The following is an 18,078-nucleotide window of genomic DNA, read 5'->3' as shown; positions in this document are numbered from 1 at the left end:
AGAAATAAAAATTCAATGGTGATGACATGTAGTGTTTGGGATAATGGATGTACAGTAATAATAGTAAAACTTGTGGTAGAATGAAGGGTAATTTAGTCTTTTTAAAATATGTGTGTCTTGTTCTTTATTTTTACCAAACACAATACATAGACACAAATATTTTATATCCATGTCTTTAATGTCTATGTCTTTGTGTCTATGTCTCATCATATACATCAACCAAACGAAGCCATAGAGCACATCCAAGAGCCTGTGCCATGGTGCATACTTTTGCCCGATGATATCGTCCTTATGGGAAAGTCAAGGAAAGAGTTAAATAAGAAGTTGGAGTTATGGAGAGAAGTTTTAGAAGTATATGATATGCGCATAAGCCATAGCAAGACAGAATATATAGAATGTAAGTTCAGTTTGAGAAGGCAAAAACGCTAATATAGAAGTGAAGATTGGAAAAAACATCTTACGAAAAGTTAAAAGTTTTAAGTATCTTGGGTGCATCATACAAGATAATGGAGAGATTGAACAGGATGTAAATCATAAGATCCAAGTAGGTTGGTTAAATTGGCGGAGTGCATCTGGTTTTATATGCGACAAAAAAGTGCCTTTAAAACTTAAAAGGTAAATTTTATCGCACCCCTATAAGACCGGCTATAAAGTGCCTTTAAAACTTAAAGATAAATTTTATCGTACCCCTATAAGACTGGCTATACTTTATGGTACGGAGTATTGGGCAGCTAAAGGAGAGTACCAACTTAAGCTGAGTGTAGTAGAGATGAAGATGTTGAGATGGATGAATGGTCATACGCGATTGGATAAAATAAGGAACGAAGATATATGGAAGAGAGTTAGAGTAGTACTCATTGTGGAAAAGATGGTTAAATCGTGTCTCAAGTGGTTTAAACATGTGAGAAGAAGACCGATAAAACATCCAGTCAAGAGGCTGGATGAGATGGAAGATAGACAAGGAGCGAAAGGCAGAAAAAAACCTAAAAAGACCAAGATAGACAAGGGGCGAAAGACAGAGGAAGACCTAAGAAGACCATCTATGATGTGGTCAAACAAGATCTACATATAAACAGTCTCTCTATAGACATGATACATGACAGAACACAATAGCGTTGTTTGATTCATGTAACCGATCCCACTTAATGGGATAAGACTTTATTGTTGTTGTTGTCCGGATGAAACCTAGTGCTGGTTCATGCATCATCAGCAGATGAGATATATATGTAATTTGAGTGAAATTCATATATCATCTAATGATAAAATCTAAAAGTAAATATTGTAAGTCAGCATAATAATTGACATTATATATACAAATAATACTCTATAACTTATTATTAAAATTGGACAGCATCACTAAAACAACTTTCAGCGAACTAGTAGTTATATCCAGCGTTGGATATTTATAATTATAGGTCGTGAAAGTGAATTAAAGTTGCACATGCAGAATCAAACGAGTCAAATAGGCAGGCATGCAGGAGATAATCTGAGAATGCCTTGGCAAGTGTGAGACTCTGATTTTGTTTGTAGGGGAACAGATTAGAGAAATATAAGTTCGGCAATGAGGGGCCAGAACCGTTGGCTGTATCCAATGATAAAATAATATATTTCTCTGCCCATTTTCATTTACTCAAGGGGGATGGAATATTTAATGTAACCGGAGCAGAATCGTGATTCCTCCTAATTTCTTTCCTATCCGTGAAATGGATAAAGCGGGCGGGTCTTGTAGACAGTGGAGGAAATATGGACCCCGCATCAGTAGGGAGAATAATATATATATTTTTTACTTTTTTCTATATATATATATATATAAAAAGAAGTTTAGAATTTAATAGATATTTAGCTCTTTCTCTTTCGCTACCCTGTCTAGTGTCTTTCTTTGTTGGCCTAAAAAAAATACTAGTTGACACCAAATATGTTTTCTTTTTTTGCTTTCTCCTAAAGCTCTTTTGACAAAGGTTCCCAGATGTTGTTAGACTAAACCAAAAAAGTTTAGAACTCGCTGAAAAAAGCCGAACTGGCTAAAGGTAAGATTGTAATAATACTACAAAAACATTTTAACAAGATATTGTTGCATCAGCTAAAAAAGCTAGATATTATAACATGGCAGTGATACATTTTGTTATTTTCATATTTCATAATCTTATTCACCTAAACGTTATTAAGAAAAAGGGGAATCTGTTTATAACTGTAACAAGTATTCGTCGAAACAATGGCAGAAGTAGCTAAAACATGAACAAAACTTCTAAGATAGTAGATCCAATCTTACTCGTTGACCGGCATCATTTGTTTGACTTGTCTAACAGCATTACTTACGGCATAAAGCGTCAACTTCTTAACCTGTAAACAGAGAGAATTGCACAAAACTGTCAAGCACTTTCCATGACACAATATTTTTATGGAAGTTATGTAGGAAACAAGGCGACAAACAAGACTCATCGACATGGACAAAAGAACAAAGATATAATATAAAAGCTTGCCTCCAATTTGTCTTCCTTGGCTCTGTGGTGTTTTGGGAGCAAACGAAACTCTTCAGTTAGTCGTAAACATTCTCCAACATTTTCCGGAGAAACGAAATCAAGAGCAACCTTTATACAAGACTGATCAACAAAAACAAGTTTAAGACAATTTATAAGAAAATAATATTGGTTAGCAAGGTAGATGGAACCATATGAAGTCCCTTTTCAAATAAAAGTAGGAAGAAAATGTGCTGCTAATTATACAAATCACTCTCTCAACCGCATACTTGTGGAATAAGAAACATAAATGGTTGGACCTTGACAATGACCCTAATAGGCACTACAAATATTCACAGCAATTCACAACAATCACAGTAGCAATATGACAAAGGAGAATAAGTGTACTCGATTGACATACAAAGTACTCAATTGATATGTAAGGCAAAAATCAATGAAACAATATACCAATACCACCTTTAGCAAGCAAAAATCAATGAAACAGTATACCAATACTACCTTTAGCTCAAGGGAGGTCTGCACTATCAAATAGCAACATAATACCTATCATTCCTTTTCTTACACTATAATTTTCTTTTTATATCATAACCCATTTCCTAATCTGTTGTAACTAACTCGGACCTCAGCACAAGCTAATAATTCCATATGACGCACTCATACTTACTTCTCGTAGTCTTTCATCCATATGTATAGCACTGCCGGTTGGAAGTTCCAACTTGTACGCGACTTCCCTACCCCCTGCAGCACCTTAAACGGCCCATAAAACCGCTTAGCAAGCTTTAAGTTACCACAAACCACCACTGAGCTTTGCCTATATGGTTGTAGCTTCAACAGAACCCAATCACCGACATTGAACAATTTCTCTCAACGATGATTAACAAACAGAACTCCGCCTATGTTACACTTGCGGTACATAGCCGGTCCCAAGCCCGGATAAAGGAGGAGGGTTGTGTTAGGTCTTCGACAACCAACATAAAAATATAGCCGAACCCCCATGACATGATGATTAGCAGACAGGCGTTTCATTCGGTTCTATTCTTGTTGGAGGCAAAACTTCAGTTCCATATAAAGAGACTCCTGCACTCGCAGCAAGTCATCTACATCCTCAACCGAAGATGAGTGATGCATATACCCTGGAATGGTCCGGGCTAGAAACCCATATAATGCTTCATGTGGAGACATCTCAATTGTGGTGTGAAACGAGTTATTATAACAAAACTCAGCCCATTTTGCAGGGTGGGAATGGGTGAACACACGCAGGTATTGTTCCAGCGTTCGGTTTACAACTTCCGTTTGACCATTAGTCTGCAAATGATACGCTATACTATAGAGCAGCTTAGTACCCCAATTCACAAATAATTCCCTCTAGAAGCGACTTAAGAAGAGAGGGTCTCTACCGGAAACAATAGTGGCAGGGAACCCATTTGCGTACTCCCAGGACCACATTTGCGCCTTTGAGGTCCAGTACATAAGGCTGCATTTGGTTTTGAGAACAGAACAAGACACAAAGGACACAGATAAAAAAATTAGTATTCTTATATTTTGTTTGGTGATAAACTAGAACAAACTATGAAAGTCCAATTTATTCTTATTTTTTTCATTCAAAAAATTTGGAAAGAAAAATATAATAATAAAGAATATAATTATGAAAAATTAAGAAGAATAATGAAAGAAAAAATGAAAAATAAGTTGCCTCTTGTTAGTGTCTCTGTGTCCTTCCTGTCAAGATAGACACAAAATACACTAATTCAGTGTCTCTAGACACAATGTCCCTGTCCATATTTCATCTGCCAAACACGATTTTGTGTCTCTGTGTCCCTATCTTGGTGTCCCGTGCCTGTAAACAAACGCAACATAAGAGTCCACAGAGAAGTTATACCCTTACACCAATAATGAAAAATCTTGGCATTTAGCAGCAAAATTAATGGAGTCGCCATTGTCCATCATTGAAGTGTTGATGTGGGGGTAAGAGGCAAATTGAGCTTCCTGGCAATTGAGTGAATTGACCCTTTAATGAAGTTGTGGGTGCTGCCGCCGTCAATCAAAATCAGCAGGGGTCAGTTGGCGTGTGTCCCTTTCACGTGCAGAGTCTCAGGGTGGAACTCCCCGGCAAGGGCGTTGAGACTGATTCGTGGAGGTTGTTCCTCCTCTTCATGTCCATCATCTTCCAAATCGGAGTCATTCTCCTCTTCAAGTGTTCCGGCAGTGCCTTGTAAGAGCTCCTGGAGTTCCTTTTCACCTACGTGGAGCTGATAAGAAGCCTTGCAGCGATACCCCTGGCTGTAACGTTCATTCGTGCTCGAATATCAGCGCTGGTCAGTTTCTTAAATGCCAGTGGGGTTGTTTATGGTGTTGGGAAAGAAGAGGGTGTGTTAGCAGAGGCTATGGAGCTCGTGGAAGGGGTAGTCATTGGGTGAGAACTCTTGGGGCAAGGGTTCTGTTAGGAGCAAACCGGGGCGGGTTCTGGGCTACTTGTGGCCTTATTGCTACCGACCCGAGATAAGCCCAGCATCGTCGCGTTCTTCTGCACATGGAGTTTAGCGATGGAAACGGCCTGGACATAAGATGTGGGTTGGGCTAGGAGCAATTCACATTTGAGCTGGTCCTGAAGCCCACCAACAAAGAGGGAGATGATCCACTCCTCATTCATCCCATTGACCCTGTTGGTCAACTCTTCAAATTGGCTCTCGTACTCCACCACCAATCCACTCTGCTTCAATTCTTTAATGGCGGTGCAAGGGTCATAGAAGAGATTCTTCCCAAATCTGACTACTAGCTACTAGCGCCTCCAGAAATGTGTCCCAGGTGTAGGTGTAGGTGATGCTGTTGTTAATGCCCCATAGATACCATGCATACGCTGCTCCCACCAAATGAAACTATAACACCCGAATTCTCTGCTCCACGGGTATCTCAAACGTCTCCAAGTGCTGACGGCGTGGAAGACCCAATATTCCACTCTTTCGCTGTCAAACATGGGGAGATCAGCGACTTTCACCCTTAGCCGAGGCCATGGCTGTTTAGTGCCCATGCTTACTGATCCCACACCAGAACTGCCATCTGCGGCAGCGTCACCAACAGGGCCATAATCAGCGGCCTTCATTTTCAGCTTCAAGTTTTCACGTAGCAACTTCTCAATAGATCACAGTAAGGAGTCCACGTTTGTGAGTTGAATTTGCGTTTCGGTGATCCTCTCATTTGCCTCCACCAACCAGCGGCTAAGAGTGGTTACCTCCTGTTTATTGGACAAAGTGAGTTCCTCCAGTCGGGTCAAACGGATTCCATCGGCCATGGCTCCGTTTCCTCTCAATAAAAGCACCAATTAATAGGCACTACAAACATTCACAGCAATTCACAACAATCACAGTAGCAATATGACAAAGGAGAATAAGTGTACTCAATTGATATATAAGGCAAAAATCAATGAAACAGTATACTAATACCACCCTGAGCTCAAGGGAGGTCTGCACTATCAAATAGCAACATAATACCTATCATTCCTTTTCTTACCCTATAATTTCCTTTTTATATCACAACCCATGTCCCAATCTGTTGTAACTAACTCTGACCTCAGCACAAGCTAATAATTTTTTGTGACACACTCGTACTTACTTCTCGTAGTCTTTCATCCATATGGGAGGTTTCCTCACCCTTTTGCTACTTGGGTTATTCTGCATAATGACTTCATTAGGCCCATCCTCTTGTTTCTCTTGGGCCTCAGCATTGGCATTACTATTACTATTCGCATCAGAACCCATGGGAGACTCAAATATATACTACTTATTCTTCTAGTTAATTCAATTTTTTCAACATGTACCGCCTTGTTACCATAATGCCAACCTTTTCCAAAGACACTTACCTTAGTTCGTTTTAGTGGCTGCAAAAAGCGACTCGAATATTTAAGTATCCACAATTTTGTTAACAACAAAAAAAACTTATCCCGCCAAAAAAGAAGAGAAATTTGTTAGAACTTAAAACAGACATGTTGCACCCAAGAAAAATGAAATGTTTGTCACAAGATGAAGAATTACTTGTCTGTTTCTCACTTGGTGAGGACATCCTGCTGGAATGAAGACAGCCTCCCCAAGGTGTTGCTCAAAGGTCCATGGTTCAACATCTGCATAAAAAAGGAGGATCTTTAATGTGGTGTTGTATTACTTTTCAACTAAGTCTAAACTAAGAAAACTAATTGAAAAACTTACTGAACTCCTTTTTCAGCTGTTTCTTATGCCTCTCATTTAAAAACAGAGTTTGATCATGAATAGGATGTATAACCTGTAAAAAAAACAGTATATTAAAAAACTGACTTAGCCCTTCCAGATATGGGAGAGAGCATCAACAATGACTGGCAAAGCTACTCACAGAATCTACAGGATGATTTTTTATATGACGGAATTCATTCTTGTGCTTTCTTAAGTACTCAATTAGCTTAGGGACATCTTGCCGGCGGAAGATATCCCAAACAGCACCACCGAGGGCAACCTCAGCTCCATCTTCAGTTTGCAAAGTATCTTTCTCCAGGCCTTGTTTTGACTCTCTCAGCTCAGGACCAGCAGGCTCCTTATCATGTATAAAATCAATCCTCATTCTGCCTTCCTTATTGCTCATATTACTAGCTAAGCTACTTGCAGATAGATCATGTGTTTCTAACTTCTGACTCTTGCCTTCTTCACGTATAGATGGAATGCACTGATCCACGTCGCTAGTTGGTGAAATATTACCAATTCCAATGTCTGCCTTCTGATCATGACTCAATGCTTTAGATTTAGGTCTTTCACCAGCATCTCCTAAAGCCTCACATAAAAGTTCACGAGAGTCTTCTTCCGCATATTTTTTCTGCAATTCTTTTATTATTTTTCTCCGCCAACGAGCTATCTTCACTTTGGTTGTATGCATCAACACATTGACCTAAATCACAAATTTATGGTACATTAGTTATAGTATTATAAGGTACACAATACACCTAGTTAAAACAATGTCAGAAAAGGAGGCTAGGAGTTTTAACATTGATTAGACTCCATTCGTAAACCAAATTCCTCCCGTCCAAATGAACTCAGAAAGACAATAACTATAAACACAAATTCAATAGAATTATTAGAGGTTTCATTTTGAAACAAGAACATATTCAATAGAATTATTGTGCAGGGAAGAGCATAAAGAGTAAGTAAAGAAAAGAAAATAAGTTTTATTTTACCAATCTCCAAGAGGAAAACTTGGAGATAGAAATGGACAAGATTATCAAATGTCTAATAGTTGGAAAATTTTGTAGTTACAAATATCACATGATTAACCTAAACCTTTCCATAATATGTGTAAGCAATAAATGAGGGTATAATTTACAAATAACATTTTTTTTAATAAGAAAAATGGCAATATTCAGAAAAATAAAATCGAAAGGAGTCCCTAGAGAAGAAATTACTGCATCAGACACATCACAGTGCAGCTTTGTCACAGAATCTCCTCTACCAAGCTCATCAGAAAATCCATAAGCAATATATGTTTTGGGTCCTAAATCCGGCTTTAGTAAGTCATCAGGAAGTTTAGAGGCAAAATTCAAAGTCCCAGATTTTGGATCAGTGTAATCCCTGTAGGGGAGTGCCATGAGGAACTCTCTGCCATGCCTAGGCAAGCGCTCTTCAAAAGTGGTGGATGTGGGCCAATCTTTCAATTTCAGCATTTCTGGCCACCCATTTTTATACATTCGGCCTTCCAGGTAGCCATCGAAAAATTGGTGCATATTGATCTCAACCTGTGAAACTGAACCATGTAAATAAAATAAATTTTCATTGCAATAGATCAAATTCTTTGAAATGATTAACTTGCATAACTTACCCCACACCAATCGAAGCAATCAATAGCTTTTACACTTCGAGTTTCGTCTTTAAACTTCGCTTTGGAGCCTGTTTCTCTTAAAGCCCTCCACATAACCATTGGCTCCCAGCTAAGACCCGACGTCTTATCTAGAATGTTTCTCACAACAACAGGTTCTCCCCTCATCCAGTGCCTCTGGAAATGCTCAATTTCATCATCAGAAATATCAAGGGCATTTGAGCTATATATGAAATTATCATTATCATCATCTCTGAATGCTGCCCTACGGGCTTCAAGATTGGTTTTTTCTTCAATGGTATTTTTCTGACATAAAGAGCACTTTTCTGTAATATCAACATCAGGCGGTGTGTAGTCTCTAGTGAGGTCCTCAGCATTATTTAGCAATTTCACTACCCAGTTACATTTGAAAGTACGTCTCAATTCTAGCAATGTGGTACCACATCCTCCACGCTGTTTTGGTGGACATGGAATGTTACCATCTGTATTAGCGTTCCATTCAGGGAAGGGGGTGGACATGTCAGCTTGAAAATCAGGCACAAGCTGGCTCTCCCATCCATATCTTTTACTTTGTTTTTCACTCTTAGTTATTGACGAATCATGATTACGAGCTCTCTCAGAAAATTGTTCCTGGGATGTTTCAGCTTCTATGCCTCCAGGTTGGCAACCCTCCCTAAGCTCTTGACAACACATGAGACATAGATCATAAGAGCAACTGGGATTGCGGCAGCTCCGGTAAAACCCAATTATAGATGTATTGCAATTGTCACTGCCATTTATAATGGAGGCAGTCAGTTCAAGACCAACATAGGACTGACACAATTATAGATGGAAGTAATCCAACCCTTGCAGCTACAAAACCTTGTCACAATGAATTTATACCAAGTGTATCATTCTATACACAAAAGTCCTAGATAAAGTGACAGATCAAAGGCAAATATGATGGAACATAATGGTTACAAAACTCAGAAAACGTACCAGTATAAGCGCTCACGTTTGTCTAGCTCTGTTCTTGCTATGCCTTTTTCTTGCAGTTGCTCACCTAACACCCAGAATCATTAAAGCAAGTAAATTAAAGACAGTATTCAAAGAAACTAAATTTCTATAGACTGGCCCATAACATAATACCTCTTATTTTAGATTCAATCTCTAGTTCTAAGCTTTGCTCCCTGTGAATATGCCTCAGAACAGGCAAAGCTTTATAGAGTAAGTAGCGCAGTCGATGTAATTTGACACTGGAATTTACCTCTCGGTCCTGTTAAAACAAAGAAGACAGTTAAACAAGGACATAAGGTAAGCAAGTTTCAAAAGTTTCAAAAGTTCATCATATGCTATCTACCCTAAGCACTGGAACCTCCCGCAAGCAGGCTTTGCAATTGCAATTGCCTGAACAGAATGGACATGCATTCTCAACTTCCTTCCGGGTTTTACCTGGGTACCTAATTCAAGACAATCAGTGAGAGGCTGGAAGCTCTAAAATAGTAAAGGTAAAAGGCTATTCACCTTATATCAAAATGGGAAGATTATTAATTCCTTCAAGATGACTGCATATAACAGTTTTCAAGTTCTCAAAATATTCACAACAGGAAGGGCAAAGCTTACCACTTGTTAAGGCATTCATAACAGTAGCGTTTTCTGTTGCACTTCGAGCAAAAGACAACTCCACTCTTATCATTCCTCTGGCACTGATGACACATCAAACTTCCACCCTCCTTGCTTTTGCTACCCTGAGGAGCCAACATTGCAGTGAAAATAAAAGTTAAGCCTCCATCATTAACATAAAAAATAATGATCATGAAGATTAATAAATGTGAATTTTCTAAAAAATTAAACACCACCAGTCGCAATTCATAAATGATCACGACATAGCAGTTTCCTCACCATTTGTTTCTTATCTTCAACTCCTGAACCCTTCTTGACACCGTTCACGCTCATCATTCCCCTGTCAGAGTCCTCGTGAATACCACACTCATTTACACTCTCCTGAAAATGCAAACGACTCAACACTGTTGGAAACAACGATGCTACATTTCCGGTTCTAGAGCATGAAAAAATTAAACCAAAATTACAGTAGCAATCATTTAAAAAAAATAAAGCTGAGCTAACTTGATCAAGTGGTTTCTTCTTCTTCGTCTCGTTCTTTTTTTTCTTTCTGACGGAGTTTTCAATCAATTCGGACACGGAAACTTCCAATTCGGATCCGGCACTGACGTCATCCGCGGTCGACAGCCTCCTCTTGGTCTTGTTGGACCTGCGCTCTGATTCGTTCCCTTCGTTCCTCTTAATTCTGCGTTTCTGGTCTTGAAGCGCACGCTGCTGCAAGTGTTTCTCGCAGAACGATTTTCCCAGCGACGCCACCCCGCTGCACCGCCAATTTGGGCCCGCGGTGCGTTTACACCGCCTATCCGACGGTGACTCCGTCATCTGATCGGACGGCTACGAGCTGCAGGAGGAGGTGAATTTTGGATTCTGTTGTAAATGAATTTCGCCTCTAACCCTTGCGTTATCGGTATTCAGAAGACTAGTGTAGAGCCCGGGCTACGCCCGGGTCATGTATATAATTTATTTTATTGTATTTAACTATTTATATATAATTTATTTAATAAAAAAATTAATATATATTTATGATCTAATATATATATATATATATATATATATATATATATATCAATTATATTATCTTGTAATGAATATATATTATTTATATTAAAAGTTATTATTTTTATTTTAATTTTTTTTATGCATAAAATTTGTTATGCAAAATAAAATATTATTTGATTTTCTATTTTTGATAGATGAAATAAACTTTTTTTTATTTTATATTAATGAATTTTACTTATATGTGAAAAAACTATTATGTATCCGTATTTAAAAAAATTTATAATACTACGTTATTATTATACATAAAAAAACATTAAATTGATTATACAAATATTTTTATTGTAATTACATAGACAACAATTATTAACTATGTGATATTCAATTATATATTTAGACCTGAATCTAACTAATTCAGTTTATGATAAGTATATTATTAAGTAATTAAATAATAAATTCTACAAATTGCATTAATGTGTGTTATTTAATATCCATAAACCGAGCTAAAATGTACAATAGTAAAATCCTAATAAGCTTATTATAAGGTCTTTAGATCTTATCGTTGACACATAGCGAATTATATTAATTGAATCATAACATTCACCATTCTCGTAATGGAAAAAATAATGCTTATCATTACATCACCATCTTCCTATCAGAATGCTACTTTCATACTTTAAATACAAAATCACTATATACAATAGTATTTCAGCAATCCTTCCTTCTTCTCTTATTTAATATGTGACTACGAAGAACAACCAAATTTCCAGCTGATATACATATATTAGTTACATTGTCCTGCAATTCGAATATATGCAATTCTAAATCTAAACTCCTATGTTTTCATGTAGTATGTAATTTTTTCTTTCATATTATCTCTAAATGAGGCTTGTTTTCTTACCTTGTAACTGATGTACCAAAACTCGTGAGTCAACGTACTTAATTTATTTTATTATATTTATGTATAACTTATTTACACAAAAATTAATATATATTTATTAAACGGATTAGTTTACTTAGTACATAGATAAATTAAGTGATTAATTTCTTGTTATATTAAATTCTTATTCTTTAATACATAAATTCCAAAAAAATTACTCAAATATCGCATCAACAAATTCCAACTATTAATTACATAAACTAATAATGATGTATTTTCAAAAAATTAGACACATTTGTCATATAATTTCATCAGCATAATTATTCCAATAAAATAAAACAGCAATTGAGATATACAGTTATTTAACAAATAGTTAATACAACATAATTAATATTTTTGTTCTACCTAAGCATATATAATTGGCTAATTTATTAAAGTTTCTGCCTCGTCAATTTTAATTTTTGTTTCAAAAATTTTTTCCTTTCCTTTACATATTCAATAGAAGATAGTTTAATTTATCACAAAATATATTATTCTAGTATAAAAATACACAAAGTTCATTGATGTTAAAACATTAATGTTGAAACATAGAACAACACTAAAAAATTTTTTATTAAACTAACATAATTCCAATTAGACTCTTATTAAAAAAACATAACGAAATATATTTTAGTATTTTTTTTTTCTTTTTTGTACATTTGTCAATCCTCTCCTTCACTTTTACCTGCTCTTTTTCTTACAAAGAATTAGAAATACTTAAAATTTAGTTGCAGATAAATCAAAACATCATATATTCAATATTTTTTTTAAAAAAAGATAGGACATAAAATTAATATAAAAAAGCAATAATATAGTTAATAGTAGACAAACATAATAGATTATCCAATAACATAATGTAAAGGATAAATTTTAATTATTGGTTAATCACGTCAGGTGCTCAACAAATAAGAACAGAAGAGTTCATCCAAAAAGAAAGCACCAACTTATTACATATATCAAAAGACTCTAACTATACTTTATAATATTCTTATTTTACTAATATGTTCAACATAGCACCTATAACATTATTATATACACATATATAGCAAGCAATTAATTTACACCATAGGCTTAAACACTCTTCAAACTCTCAACAACTAAGACACGTATCCAATACTGCATAATAAACAATTGACAAATAGAAATACACATGAATACGTACCGAATGCTTATCCCTGAATAAGAAACTAAAATAGAAGCCTAAGGAGATGGTGCTTGCTATCAAGTCATCCAAGTCATTATAAGAAAAATATTATTCGTATTTGTATGTGTGTAAAATCATGGCCAACTTTGAAATTTTGGGGCATAGATTGTGATTTTGTAATATGTATATGTTAGTACCTGCCAGAGAGAGAATATTAAGCCCTGATTAATTTGAGACACTAAAAAAAGAAAAAAAATCCAATAAATATCATAAATTTTCGCCAATGTAAATTAAGATGACTCAAAAATCAAATCACACAGCCCAAATTAAAACTAAACAGCTAGAAATTAATTTGTTACTAATTACTAATAATAATAAAAAAAGATTAAATAACACAATGGAAGGAACATACCTTTAATCCACACAATTTTCACGTTTACAAAGTGATTTAGTATTCAATTTTCACACATTTAATCCAAGCAATTGAAAATTATGAACATTGAGAATAGCTCAATTTTTTTATAATCTTATCTTATATTGCAATAAATTATTATTAATAGATGAAATTACCAAGATAACATCTTCTTTCAAAGGAACCATGTACAATCCCAACTGGAAAAAAAATTGCTTTTGACCTGTTTTTTTCCGAAATCAAACACATAAAAACACAAAGGATCAATCTCTCGAAGACATTATTCTTACCAAAGCAGTTCACATATAAATTATCTATACTTATTGGAACTTCCTCATATTGCAGTAGCCAAAGAGTTTTTTTTTTTTTTTTTTTTGCCAAAACAAAAACATGAAGACCAGACCAAGGCAACAACAAACACCAAAACTACAATAGATAAAAACAATTTCTATCCTCCGTTCATTTGTTTCTCATTTGAATCACCTCTATGTACCACTCCTCTAGACTCCTTTTCTCTTGACTATAGATTCGATTTTTCACTCCTGCTATGTACACCAAATTACTTATAAAACAGTGACAGCTACACTTCCCTTTTATACCTATGAATCCTCCAACCGACTGAAGATGCAAAGCAACTAAATGCTTCCCCTAGCTATACCCAATGCATAGGAAATAATAAGTCATAAAAGTGATACCTTTTAGCTATTCAACATCTTCAAGTGAGCTTTCTTCTTTTTTTTTTAACATTGAAAGTTCAGCCTCATGCTTAGCCAGAGCAGATTTCTCTTCAAAAGCAGTCTATACATTATGTCAGTAGAATCAGAACAAAAATTACTTCCTTCAAAAACAGAGGCCATCAATTTATCAGAAGACAATAATTAATAGTTTGATCTATTTTATGAAGCAGAAAACAGTCATAAGCTAATGTCAAAACAAAAGTAACTGCATCCTATATAATATGCACTAAAGCTATATATTATATCCTACTCAAAGATTCCAACCAAGAATTATAACACACTACTATGAAAGCATTTCCTTAAAAATGATACTTTTACCCAACAATTATATGTGATAACAGGAAACTTTCGTACCTTTTGGTGCCTCCTTTGAACAATGCAATCATGGCTAAGCAAAGTTGTAACATTTCGATACTGGTCAAAATGAGAAAAGTTTTAAAAAATATACAACAATAATCTAAAGACATATATATAGGAAAGACATAAAAATTAGATAAAATAATCAATTCATTCAAATTCTAAAAATATAGATAGAAGGAACGATATATGATATAGTTAAAACACCATGTTGAATTAACTGGTACACTCAATGGGATTCAAGTATTATTTTTAAGCTTACAGGGTCAAGCAAAAGCAATTAGGATCATAAAAGCTTCATTTCCCAAAACCTGTTTTTCCTCTGTTTTTTTTTTTTATGAATGCTATGGTACCTAAGACATGGTGCTTAACTTATTAAAAAAGGCGAAAAAATAATATTTAATAAACTTTAAATATTTTACTTTAGTTAGACAATTTAGGCACCACAATGAAAGACACCATAGAATCCACCTTTTTTTTAAGCAATAGTGTTATTATGAACTTATGTACTGATTCTTCTTCACACAAACAAACGCAAACTGCACCAGTGTATATGAACAACCTATCTCCTTAGCACTTTGAGTACTTATTATTAAAAGTTCATACACACACTAAATCAATGCTTTTCCATCATATACATAAACAGATAAATATTGTTGGAATAATTTAGTTTTGAAATTTACTTAAAACTTAAATACAATAATAAAAGAAGTAAGGAAATAACTAACATTATAAATCCTCTTTCCTCAAGGAATTTTCAGCCCTTTCAAAACTGACTACTTTCTAACCTTAGCTTTAGTTGTCAAAGCAGCAACATTCTTATTTTCCTTTAAGAACATCATAAAAATCGTTGCCAAGCCTCAAGAGATGCTTTTGGTGCTGGAACACTCCAACCTCCACTTACACTCCCTGCCAAAATTAATTATCTGATCAACTATGAGGAAAAAAAGGAAAAAAAAAAAAAAAGAGAGAAGCAGATTAAACAAAAAGACATAATTAGTCACCAAAAAAAAAAAACAAAAAGACATAATTTTAAAAAAATAATTCAACTTTGGAGATCTATTGAAAGGAAATAAATTTTTACTCCTCTCTAGATGTTTTGCCCATATACCATCAAAAGTGTTAGATATTTTTCATTCTTACCATCAAGGGCATTTTGATTTGATCAAGTAATGACAACAATTCTGAGAATGGAAATGGGATTGTCCTTTTCTCAATATTTTTAATGAAGAATGAAATTGTTTCTAAATTTTTTAAAAGAAAGAGCAAAATGGTTCATCAAATTTGTATGAGAAGTTGTATGAGAAGGCACACTGCATATGTAAGAAAGAAACAAACCATAATACAAAATTAGAGCAAACAAAGGCATAAATCAAAGCAAAGAAGCCCAATAAATCACCACAGAAAATTTCCAAAATCAAATCTTTTTCCTCAAATCAAAATAAACGACACACGACCTTACCTTAATTCAAAAATAACGAAACACAAATTATCAACAGATATAAAATCAGAAATTTAAACAAATGAAAAATCATGTTTAAATTTTAAAAAACCAAGAAGAAACAAAGGCCAATGCAATAAGGAAAAATATAAAATCTTAAATTAAGATATTCCAAATTTGCATGAAAATAATTATAATATAAAAAAATTGAACAACTTTCGTTGGTGATAATGATAAACAGGGGAAAAAAAGAACATAAAAAAGGGGTTACCTGAAATTGAAATTGAAGATAGCACTAACTGTTGCTATTTCATTGCTTCTCAATATGAGTTCCCTTCAAAATGGTAAAAATATTTCAACTTCAGCAATTTCAGAAAATAGGTAATTAAATTCAATAGTTTCATATCTTTAGCAAAGAAAAAATAATAAAGTGTACCTTCAGTTCAAGTTGCTGTTGCTGTTGTTGGATTTGGTGCAAAACTTGAGGTTGGTGTAGAAGGTGCTAGAAGAAAACGCTGCCATTGAAGCCATTGTTGGTTATCACTTGTTAGAAGAAAAGAGCTGAGAAAATTGAAAGGCTATGTTTACAGCAAAGCATTATGTATATAGAAACAGATCAAAGTATTGTTCAGAGGAGAAACCCTCAAATCAGAGCTGTAGCACATCAGTTAAGGGTACAAAGAAACAAAAAAGCAGCTTCCATTGTGCTTACCTATAACATCCTTTGAGTATTACCGGTTTCACCTTCCTGCTCGGATCCGACGATTTCTTCCAGAAGAAGAGATCAGCATCCCAGTTATCAGTACCGGTAAGGTCGTCACGATCAGGACCACCGAACCCGACACGGTGTTGCCGAGCGACACGCCCAGCACTGACTGAAATGTATGCAAAAAATCGGTGTTCCAAAAATCGCGAGTGAGTGTGAGTGAGACGGACCGATTTTCTGTTTCGGTTGTGACTTATGAGCTGAGAATTGAATGGAGAAACAAACAAAATGTGGGCAAAAAAGATATTTAAATAATAATTTTGAAATTCAAAAATTTTTTGAAGAAAAAATTCCCGCTCAACGAAAGCATCCTGTCTTGTCTGAATATTGAATAAAGAACCAAGGAAAGAATTGTTGAATACAATATTTCTCATTCATTAAAAATAAACACTTGTCAATTTTTCAGGGTAACACTTGTCAAATGTAGAACTATAACACTTGTCATGTAAAGAACCATGTACTGCTCTCCTATTATATATTAATTAATAGATAATTCATTATAAATTTATAATATGAGAGATTCTATTATTCTATATAATTAAAGTAATTATTATTTACTATAAAAAAAAGTAATTATTATTTTTATTTATTTAATTAGAGTTAAATTTTAATGTATTTTATAATCATTTAATCAGATCTATAATTTTTTGGTATATATCCAAATAGGTCCCTAAGAAATTTTCTGTCGAAAATTTTTGTCTTCAAGAAAATTTTAATATGTTGAGATCGGTGAACTTTATAAAAATAAGACATATAAGTCCTTCCATTACATTTTTTAGGGTAGTATGGCGCATCAAAGGAGGTTTCAATATGCTATATGTGAAATTTGGGTACTTCTTGCTAAAATTCGATGCCACTAAGGATCGTGAGAAGGTCATGCTTGGTAGTTTTTTGTTGATCGAGGGACACTATGTCACGGTAAAACCATGAGATATTGATTTTTGACCCAATGAACAATCTTTCGGTTCTACGTTAGTTTGGGTTCAGGTCTCGGGTCTCCCAATCTGGTATTATCAGGAGCAGGCAATGCTCCGTATTGCAACTGCAATAGGAGTCTCGGTAAAAGTCGATTTGGTCACCGAACTAGCAGAGAAAGGGAGTATGCCCGTGTTTGTGTTCAAATAAATCTAAGGTTGTCGGTGATCAAGAATATCATTGTTGAGGGTGTCATTTACGACGTGGAGTATGAAACTCTAACTCTGCTTTCTGAATTTTGTGCAAAATATGGCCATGATAAGTCTCAATGCTTGGGAAAGGATCCATTGGAAGGAAAAAGGGAGTCTGGTCAGGGGGAGCCGCAGGAAGGCACTAAATCGGATCTAGAAAGTAAAAAAAAAAAAAAAAAAGCAAAATGGAAACTGTTGATATGGACAAAATTTTAGACAAGGATAATTGCACTAA

General features: G+C 34.9%; 1 protein-coding gene and 1 long non-coding RNA gene across 7 annotated transcripts; both read right to left on the bottom strand.

Annotated features, from left to right (window-relative positions):
* Nucleotides 1–2,042: 2,042 nt before the first annotated feature.
* Nucleotides 2,043–10,841, bottom strand: LOC130935786 (lysine-specific demethylase JMJ27). Of its 5 annotated transcripts, none has more exons than XR_009067964.1 (14): nucleotides 10,410–10,841; nucleotides 10,185–10,286; nucleotides 9,906–10,030; nucleotides 9,643–9,742; nucleotides 9,432–9,558; nucleotides 9,282–9,345; nucleotides 8,307–9,072; nucleotides 7,894–8,223; nucleotides 6,837–7,382; nucleotides 6,677–6,749; nucleotides 6,506–6,591; nucleotides 3,875–5,709; nucleotides 3,142–3,801; nucleotides 2,480–2,600 (listed from the first exon to the last, which is right to left on the bottom strand). XR_009067964.1 is itself a non-coding variant. In XM_057865676.1 (13 exons), the coding sequence occupies exons 1-13, from the start codon at nucleotides 10,725–10,727 to the stop codon at nucleotides 2,266–2,268; spliced, it is 2,832 nt and encodes a 943-aa protein (XP_057721659.1). In that variant the 5' UTR covers nucleotides 10,728–10,840; the 3' UTR covers nucleotides 2,043–2,265. The 5 variants fall into 5 exon arrangements, 2 of the variants coding, with proteins under 2 accessions (XP_057721659.1, XP_057721660.1); XR_009067965.1 differs by having other exon boundaries at nucleotides 3,142–3,796; XM_057865676.1 differs by lacking the exons at nucleotides 3,142–3,801; nucleotides 3,875–5,709 and adding an exon at nucleotides 2,043–2,340 and having other exon boundaries at nucleotides 2,481–2,600; nucleotides 10,410–10,840.
* Nucleotides 10,842–13,559: 2,718 nt separating this feature from the next.
* On the bottom strand, nucleotides 13,560–16,869 carry LOC130936689 (uncharacterized). Of its 2 annotated transcripts, none has more exons than XR_009068148.1 (7): nucleotides 16,624–16,869; nucleotides 16,348–16,426; nucleotides 16,183–16,245; nucleotides 15,199–15,379; nucleotides 14,468–14,527; nucleotides 14,072–14,174; nucleotides 13,560–13,599 (listed from the first exon to the last, which is right to left on the bottom strand). It is a non-coding gene; the product is annotated as an uncharacterized LOC130936689 (long non-coding RNA). The 2 variants fall into 2 exon arrangements; XR_009068147.1 differs by having other exon boundaries at nucleotides 15,259–15,379.
* Between the last annotated feature and the right edge of the window lie 1,209 nt (nucleotides 16,870–18,078).

This window comes from Arachis stenosperma, chromosome 6 (assembly GCF_014773155.1).
Source record: "Arachis stenosperma cultivar V10309 chromosome 6, arast.V10309.gnm1.PFL2, whole genome shotgun sequence".
NCBI lineage: Eukaryota > Viridiplantae > Streptophyta > Magnoliopsida > Fabales > Fabaceae > Arachis > Arachis stenosperma.
Note: the sequence above shows the minus strand (reverse complement) of the source record. Positions and strands in the feature narration are given on the sequence as shown.

Coding starts and splice junctions, on each gene's coding strand:
- LOC130935786 (XM_057865676.1), bottom strand. CDS start 10,727: ATGACGGAGTCACCGTCGGATAGGCGGTGTAAACGCACCGCGGGCCCA. Junction 10,031..10,184: donor TTGAAGATAAGAAACAAATG/GTGAGGAAACTG, acceptor TTGGCTCCTCAG/GGTAGCAAAAGCAAGGAGGG. Junction 8,224..8,306: donor ATTGCTTCGATTGGTGTGGG/GTAAGTTATGCA, acceptor TCAGTTTCACAG/GTTGAGATCAATATGCACCA.